At 44.6% G+C, this 9,473-nt stretch overlaps 1 protein-coding gene across 1 annotated transcript; it reads right to left on the bottom strand.

The window, feature by feature from the left end:
• Positions 1-6,676: 6,676 nt before the first annotated feature.
• Positions 6,677-8,868, bottom strand: LOC308156261 (uncharacterized protein; the record flags this gene model as incomplete). The annotated part of the gene is made up of 5 exons (XM_080529609.1): positions 6,677-6,718; positions 7,185-7,205; positions 7,403-7,545; positions 8,444-8,473; positions 8,748-8,868. The coding sequence occupies 5 exons, from the start codon at positions 8,866-8,868 to the stop codon at positions 6,677-6,679; spliced, it is 357 nt and encodes a 118-aa protein (XP_080385735.1).
• Between the last annotated feature and the right edge of the window lie 605 nt (positions 8,869-9,473).

The raw sequence follows: 9,473 nt of genomic DNA, 5'->3' as shown, positions 1-9,473 counted from the left end.
GTTTGCAGTGTGTACAGTGAGTTTTAGGATCTGTCGTTGATCTTTGTTTCTGGAGAATAGTTCCACCACCAGAGGAAGGCCTGTTCGTGTTTTCCCTTGCTGGCCCCGACTTGCTACTGACGGTCTCCCAGTTCGGCATGGGGTTTTTATGGGGCCACAAAGAATGTCGCAGACACCCTTGAAACTCTCGCAGGGTTTTGACATGTTTTAAATGTGGCATCATTACTCTCATCCGAAGACGCGCCACACTCTTCATTAGCTAGCATTGCATTGTTAGTGGAGAGGCGGGTGCAGCCTGCTCAGCCTTCACAGCTCGATGGGAAATAGTGATGTGAGCGTGTATGCTCGCTATTTTTCACTCTCCTCTCACAGAGGACTCAGAGAGGGGGCAGCTAGTGGGGCAGCTGGTAGGGAGGGCATAGCTAGTCCATTAGGAAATACTGACACTGTGCTTTGGCAACAGGTTTTCCTGTACAACTTTCCGATACAACTATGTTGCAGACTCCCTCACTCATGAATCAAGATGTCAGACACCTAGGGAAACATTGTTCAGGCAATTACGCACGCCTAGAAATACCAAGAGACTCCCTCCAGGAATGTTCTTAAGGGTAGCAGAGTACAGGCTCATTTAAATCTAGTTTTACAGGCAGACTCATTGTGCCCAGTGGATTAACAATACTAGTAATGCCAAGTATTAACCCTAACGATGACAAATATGTGTCAGTAAAATGGTCTTAATAGATATGGCATTTATAGCTCCGAATAATGTTAGGTCTTTGACCATGTTTATTCATAAAAGAAAATCAGTTTGATAATTTTTATTAATTTAAACAAATGTGTTTGACATTGTTTATTCATTGACGATAGTGTGCATTGTCCGTGTAGCACAAGACAGCAATGTCTGTATGACAGTAGTTACTCACTACAGAGTTTCTTTAGGGAAATAGGCTTGCTTTATGACAGAGATACACCAATTATGTTGACCTTCACTTGAATCACTTGGAGACAACAAAATAGGTGTGTTACTCAGGATTTATGTACATGTACTTGGACCGAAAGGTGATGTAATGCAGTCGTTAAATGATGTAGTGTGTGTGTGTGTGTGTGTGTGTGTGTGTGTGTGTGTGTATATATATAGTACCGCTACTACATACTGTAAGCCTCTAGCCCCAGTCCCCTGTGAGGGCAGGTACAATTTCTAGGGCGCATGATAATGGGTGCGTGTCTCTGCTGTGACAGGTGTCATGGCGACCTGTAGACTCCACCCACACACTTCCCCCTGACCTATGGGAGGCCTGAAACAGCTGAGCCTATGGGAGGCCTGAAACAGTGTAAAACTACAGTACCTCTATCATCCGCTGATACTCAGACAAGAAGGGATGGATTCAGTAAGAGAAAACGTTAAGGAGACAGGGAAGAAGAATTGTCTTACTGGACAAATTCAGATAGACCTCCATTCCTACTCTAATGACTCTAACCGTCTCTTAGTATTTTAGTTCTGTCTTTGTTTGATGAGCTTAGTTGTGCTTTTGGTTCCCAGGATTCTTCAGTGACGAGATGGAATACATTTATCTCTCAATATGAACATCGGCACAGAACATTGTGATCCATGTTAATTCGAGACCACACAGTTGGGGACAGTATGTTTGGAAGTTTCAGTTTTGAATTAAATACAACTTTTTGGGTGAATTTTAGTTGGATGAACAAGTCATGTGTGTCTGTGTCTGCCAGCCTAATTATTAAGAACCTATATTAAATAATAATAAATAAATAAAAACATCCTGTGTATTCACCTTGTTTGCGTCTCTGGTGATTAATTCCTTTCGCACCTCATCTACAAGCAGAGAGCTGACATGACTACACAGCCCTCTCTTTGGGGAATGTCATTCTGCCTTCTGTCCTACTTCTCTCCCAGCCTCCGTGCCACGTGTCTCTCCTAGGACAACACATCATAAAGATGGCATGCTGCCTTAAGATACCCGATGAGACGGCCTCCATATCAATTCTGTTTCTACCGTTATGAGTTTCACATCTCCTGTCCCTGCCAATAACGCGACCGAAGTGATGGATTGTGATGCTAACGGACAGTCACAATAACCCTTGAAGTAGAGCATCTTATTGATCCCTCCGCTCCATACCATTCATCAGATATCACACCACACCGGGGGAGGCTGGTCGAGGTAGAAATCGGAGGACAGGCATTCGGTTGCCACCTCCACCAGCCTCCACTGATTTGTAGTTGGTTGTAATCACGCCTCGCCTGTTACTGCAATAATACTGTCCCATTCACAGAGAAACAGACCTCATAAGACAAACTAATGTACTGCATATACACATCACTTAATTTATTCATACTTTATTCAACACTTAACAAATGTAAAGAAATAAACATCACATTTAGTTCAATTGTTTGGTTCCATGCTCATTATGTCAAACTCCACCCAATATGTTCATCTGCACAGTGAGAACATAAAAAATACAGTATATAAATTCACAAATACCTCAGCACTGTAGTCCACTGTAAAACAGTGACAATTTACACACAAAAATAGAGTATACCTCCTTTCAAATTGATATAGTTGATTGTTACTGTATAATAGACACTTAGGTGCTGTTGTAAATAAATAAATTGGAGTATGTTTTTATGTACTTGTTTACGTCAAAGCCACAAAGTCGACAGAACAGGCAGGCCCCCCTGTAACCAGGTGGCAGTTCCAGTGGGAGGGAGGCACTGGAGAGAGCAGCTGGACCAGGAGGGCACATAGATCACACTCAGGACTGACGGAGACCCCAGGACACACACACACACACGCTAACATACACACTCACTCACACACAGAACAGACTGCATAGAGGACCACAACGAGGCACGACGGGACTTGGCAGAGCAACATGGAATGTTTCGGTCATTGATTCTTGATTGCGTGCGTAGTTCTAATAGCCATCTGAATCTTCCTGAAAATGAGTATGCGGGGGGGAGGGGGTTAACATTCACCTCCACGATAACAATCACCTCCACTTTTTTATTTTGCCATCCTTTAGTTATTCAGGGAAGTGCCTTTGACACCAAGGTGTCTTTTTCAAGGGGGGCCTTGATTACAAAATATATACACCACTATTATTTCCATCAACATTTTAAAAGGACACAATTTACACAGGCAATTACATTTTATACAGATCAATCAACAATCAATTATAACAAGAGCACTCCACTGAGGAATCCTTAATCAAGTTCCTAAAATGGCCCAATAATACTAAAGTAGCAAATCTTAGTGTATCTTGCAGGTCATTCCATGCCAGAGGAGCACTAGTGATTAAAGGCAGTTCTACCCAGCTCATAGGAGACATGTGGGACCTCAAGGACTAACCATCTTGAGACCGTGTTAAGTGCTAGGTCTCCAGTTCACCAAGTGCTAGGGTCTTCACTTCACCACGTTTAAACCACTGACACTGAGTTGCTGTATATTGCAAGCCAGTTAATGCATTAGTCTGTCTTATAAATAGTAGATTTCAAATAGTTCCTACTATACCTCTGCGACTGCATCACCGTTGTCAGGGTCCACTGGTGACTCCCCTGCCGTCTCCACTTCTTTGGACAAATCCTCCTGCAAAAGTCACAGTCCATCAATAAGTCATTGGTCTTGTCAACATCTAGCCAATTCTCCATTGCACAGTTCTTAGTCATAGCTGTATTCCACTTTTGAGTGTGTTTTTAGTGTTGTGTTGGTGCTCAAAAAGAATGTTCGACATCAAAGATATATATAATTTGGAACTGTTTGGCCGATGTAACTTCCTAGTAATGATCATTAATGCATATCAAACAAACACTGATGTCAAACTCACACAAATCAGTGTGTGAAAAGCAGATCATCGAGACAATGAGTTTCTAAGTAACAGCTTTACAGGTATGGTGTAACACACAATTCATACAAATGAAAAAATTATAAAAAGAGCATCGTTCCTGGTGACATAGTTCTCAGTGATAAACAATATACATCCTCAGTGGATAATGAGAGATGGAGAGCAACTGTAAGCCAGCAGACGTTAAGAGTCTTAACTTAATGTGACCTTCTTTAATAAGATACAGGTGACACAGCACCCACAGTGTGTGGGTGTGTGTGTGTGCGTGCGTGCGTGTCTGCATGTGTGCATCTGTGTGTGTGTGTGTGTGAGTGTATGTGTGTGTGTGTGTATGTGTGTGTGTGTGTGTGTGCGTGCGTGCCTGCATGTGTGCATCTGTGTGTCTGTGTGTGCGTGTTTGTATGTGTGTGAGTGTATGTGTGTGTGCATCTGTGTGTGCGTGTTTGTATGTGTGTGTGTGAGTGTATGTGTGTGTGTGTGTATGTGTGTGTATGTGTGTATGCGTGTGTGTATGTGTGTGCGCATGCCTGCGTGGTGCGTGTGTGACATTGCTACCAACTCCAGCTGACACAACCCACAACCTGAGAGCGGCTACTGTGCTGCGCACGTGCCTGCCATTCCATTTACCACCGCCCACCGTGCCTCCATCTGTTCACAGAGCAGAGCCAGAGACACGCACGGCGGCCAACATCCACCTACACTGTCTCGACGGCGGTACAGTCTCCCTTTAACTGTCATTTCATCTCTCACAAACCCTGCTCAGGTAGCCTCATCACAGTCAGTCACTGACACGATAGGACTGAAATATACGTACATAACTTCTTGTATTTTTGTCAAAGAAAATCTAAATTGTAATACTTACAATTTAAAAATAAAATGGAGGGATTCCATTCTGATTAAAACATCAAAATGAACAATATCTACAAGACACTGATGAGGTTCGACGGCGGCACAGAGAGGGTCGTATCTGGGGTAGGAGTCAACCCAGGGCAGCTGACGAGGGATCTTCCCAACCCAAACCGATTAACTAGCCGTCTGTTTCTCAACCAGCCTCCTTTCCCCTCCCTCCTCTCCTCCCCCCTCCCCCCTCCCTCCCAGTCCTCCTCTCCTCAGACACCCTTTCTCTCACACTATCTAATTGATGGGCTGGTGTGGACAACTAGATGAAAGAGTGGATTGATGAGTCAGCAGCTTCACCTGCTGTTCACTGAAATGAGGAGGAGGAGAGGAGGAGAGGAGGAGGAGGAGGAGAGGAGGAGGAGGAGGAGGAGGAGAGGAGGAGAGGAGGAGAGGAGGAGAGGAGGAGAGGAGGAGGAGGAGAGGAGGGGAGGAGGAGAGGAGGAGGAGGAGAGGAGGGGAGGAGGAGAGGAGGAGGAGAGGAGGAGGAGGAGAGGAGGAGGAGGAGAGGAGGAGGAGAGGAGGAGGAGGAGAGGAGGAGAGGAGGAGGAGGAGGAGGAGGAGAGGAGGAGAGGAGGGGAGGAGGAGAGGAGGAGAGGAGGAGGAGGAGGAGGAGGAGAGGAGGAGAGGAGGGGGAGGAGGAGGAGGAGGAGGAGGAGAGGAGGAGGAGGAGGAGGAGAGGAGGAGAGGAGGAGGAGGAGGGGAGGAGAGGAGGAGGAGGAGGAGAGGAGGAGGAGAGACGGGTAAATAAAGGTAGCTGTGGAGCCCCCCGGGGCAGAGCCCTCTTTGATGTGGCTTCAACATGGCTTCCATTTGAATGTGATCAATATCAATGACACCTATAATGACTGGGTCTCTCAGAGCACAAGCGCAGGCCTCTTTCTGCGAAATGACACGAATCCAATTCACAGTCTCTGTGTTCCCCCCTCAGGCCTACAGGAGGTGATTACAGCTAGTTTGTAGATAGAAGAGGCAGAATCAATGGCCAAAGGAAATGCCACGAACAAAAAGGTCTTTAAAAAGAGATCCAACGTACAGGAGATTGTGTAAATACAAAGTTGTATTGACTGGGAAAACAAACATTGCAAATTTGCTTCGATGAAAATGCTGAACACTTTCCAAATCAAGTGTTGATTGCTTGTGGTTTCAAGGCGCCATCGCTGTCCAGCACCGACTATGTTGTCATTTGGCAAGAGAATGTTTTCACTGGGTGTGTGTTGCTCTTGCTATTTGGCATTCTGGAATCACAAACACTCCCATAACAGGTTATGGTAAAAGGCTCTTCTCAGCAGTAAATCTCTGAACAAGAAATAAACTGTGAAATCAACTTCGCCCAGGGAAATTCCACTCTATTTGTTTATCATTTCCTCCACTCAGTTGCATAACAGGGACTTGGTAATTAAAGGCAAATTTTGTAAGTCCCTCAAGTATTATGTCCCATTTAACACCGTATTAATGTAATCACAACGGAGTGAAAGCAAAGGAAATTAGCTAAATTTCTCTAATTAATGAGATTTTTCTCTTGATTGCTGTGGCTGATGCGAGCAAATAAGGGCACTGCAGGGATAATGAAGGCGAACATGGAGGAGGAGGTAAATGATGCAGTGATTATTGAATGTCTATGACAGCGTTGTGCAGCTAATCCACCTGGACAAATGAATACTGGTCCAAGCACACCAAGAGCCCCTGTTGCTCTGACACGTCCGTGTGAAGATTAATCTTGGCGACAACAAGGCCAAAGCCACACTTCAATCTCTCCGAGACTCTGTTCGGTTTGTTTGGAAGGCGAGAGAGACAATCATTTTTCATCTTTCAGAGACTGTCACAGCAGCAAATTGTCTGTCAGGAAGCCTGGGTCCTCACTTCTCCGCCTTTATAAAAAGACTTTCAGACCATGGTTGAGTCCCGCTCTTTATGACTAAGAGCTAAGAATGGTGGCGATGTGGAGACAGAGGAAGCTCTATAGCGCGGGGAAGGTTCAAGGTCAGGGGCCATTTTGTTCCAAGGAGGAACAGTGGATATGCTGCCACATAGAAAATGGTCGCAAAATGCTACACTGAGGACTGAATTCACGTCTCTGAATCTGCTATAGCTGAATAGCTACAGTTGACGCTGTTTTTCATTACGTGTTATGGTCTCTATTCCCAAACCTTTTGTTCAGACAAACATGTATGCCAATTCGGTTTCATTATAAGAATACAGGGGAGGCTGTGGCGGAGGAGGTAGAGCTGGCGTCTAATGATTGCAAGGTCGGCAGAGTGGCCGTTCGAACCCCGGCTGGCCACATGTCGAGGTGTCCTTGGGCAAAGACAGTGAACCCCAATGAGCGGCCATTGTAAAGCACTTTGGAATAAGGCGCTATATAAGTCAGTCCATTTTCCATTTAGAATACCCAGTCACACAATTGTGCCTCGGCCCCAACTTACTTCAATGACCTCAGGCAGTGCCTGAGAAACAAAAAAGACAATACCTGAAAAACACAAGACAAAAGCCAAGTCAACCACACCCGTTTGTAATTCATCTCAGTCCCAATGGTTGTTGTGTGAGTGATAAAGGAAGAGACAGGGAGGCAGGAAAAGCTCTGTGTTGGGAGAGAGTATCAAATATTGAGTATAGGGTGTACAGTATCAGGTGTCTTTGTCACCTGTTTAGCTGTGTCCTTCTTAACCAATCCAGTGGCAGCTGCGATGTTCCCCGCTGACTCCACAGTCTTCTGGGCCACTGCTGTCACCCCGGTTACTACAGCCCCGCCCACATGAGACACCCCAGACACTGTTTTGCCTGCAACTGTGAAAGGGAGAGGACACATGAGGAGGCGAACTTCGTAGTTGTTCAGGCTGTGAACAACAGTGAAAGCTGGCAGAGGTAGAAATATGAGGACAGACCTCATTGTAATGTTTTTGATACCATTCCCCATTCCATTCCATGCATTACAATGAGCATGTACTCCGATTTCTGCCTCCACTAGCCCTCCCTGGTCTACACCCATGGGTAGGCCTATATAGAGTAAATGCCCATTTTCACCTATAACATACCTCTGGGTACAAAACAGAGTAACATAGCCGAAAAGTCTGCTCAATATTATTACAAAAGACTAGGCCTAACCAGAAAAACCTGTCGCTGGTGGGGGCCATGACAGCCTGATACATTTCACAGACACAAGCACACAACAGAATTACTTCCCCCTTCTCCACAAACCTGAGGTGTCAAAACTCTATATTGCCATGTTGTATTAGCCACTGTGCAATCAAAAGATGGCTTGAGTAATGAGGACCTTCCATGTGTTCCTTCATTCATTTACATGCAACTGTGTAATTAATATGTGTGATCAATTCTAAATATTTTTATTTAACTTTCTGTGCTGCTATTTTGGCCAGTTCTCTCTTGTAAAAGAGATTGTTAACCTCAATGAGACATATCTATTGAGAAATATACATGCTTAGTATTCAAATGTATTGATTGTAAGTCGCTTTGGAATAAGGCGTCTGCTAAATGCCAAAAATGTAAATGTAAATATACGATTAAATTCCCTATTGGCCTATCATGGTCTTTTACATAGTCTGACTTGTGAACAATAAAGTGGTTAGCTATAATAGTAGTGATGTAGTAGCAGACTGACAAGTTGTTTCTAGTCAGTTGGGTTAAGTTAATCCAGCGGTAAGTCTTTGGACATTGTCATATGTACCTGTCGTGACTCCATCCTTGGTTTTGGTGCCTATGGAAAGAATAGCATAGGTGAAAGTTATGAATGAATGCTACAGTTTCCATCTCACACTGTGAACAATTCTAATAGTCACTTTAAATATTGGTTTATGAAAACCCACATGGAAAGAGAGCATTTTAAAGGTTAAATTATTTATTTAATTAATTAATTAATTAATACATTATTCAGTACAGTACTGATTCGAATATTCGAATAGTAGGCTGAATCTGAAAACCATGAACACTGTGTAGTCAATATAGACAACCCATCCATCCCAATACCTTACCGACAAAGATAACCCCGTCTTTGGTCTTCTCCGCCGCTCCAGTCACTCCCTGTTTGGTCATCTCAGCCGCTGCCACCACCCCATCCTTGGCTTTCGAGAAGCCTTTAATCAACGCGTCCATGGCTCAGATGGCTGTCCAGATCACACAACACAGCACCTGTACTGGAGATGTCAAAACGTGTGCTGCTCTCAGCGTCTGGAAGTTCCCGATTGTTACGAGTGTGGGAGGTTATAACAAGCGGCTTGCCACCGCCCACCTCTCATTCTTGGAGGACAGGTCGAGTTTCGTTTATCAGGTGCAATCAATTTGCATTTGCGAGACATTGGATGAGCAAAGAAGCTGGTATTTCCCGTTTTAATAAGGCTGTGTGTGTGTGTGTGTGTGTGTGTGTGTGTGTGTGTGTGTGTGTGTGTGTGTGTGTGTGTGTGTGTGTGTGTGTGTGCGCGCGCGCGTGCGTGCGTGCGTGCGTGTGTGTGTGTGTGTGTGTGTGTGTGTGTGTGTGTGTGTGTGTGTGTGTGTGTGTGTGTGTGTGTGTGTGTGTGTGTGCCGAGACTACAACACCTGTTGTGGCAAGATACAACACTACACTAGACCTCTCCAGGACTACTCCCATCACACAGAGAATTATATGACGGCTACACATCACGTCTCACTTACTTTTGACACGAGCAAGTCTATACACGTCGATATGATCACTGTGATCAAATTATTAATTAATAATATTA

Source organism: Nansenia antarctica (genome assembly GCF_963989245.1).
Source record: "Nansenia antarctica genome assembly, chromosome: 4".
NCBI classification, from domain to species: domain Eukaryota; kingdom Metazoa; phylum Chordata; class Actinopteri; order Argentiniformes; family Microstomatidae; genus Nansenia; species Nansenia antarctica.
The sequence above is the reverse complement of the archived record's forward strand: the minus strand, read 5'-3'. Positions and strand labels throughout refer to the sequence as shown.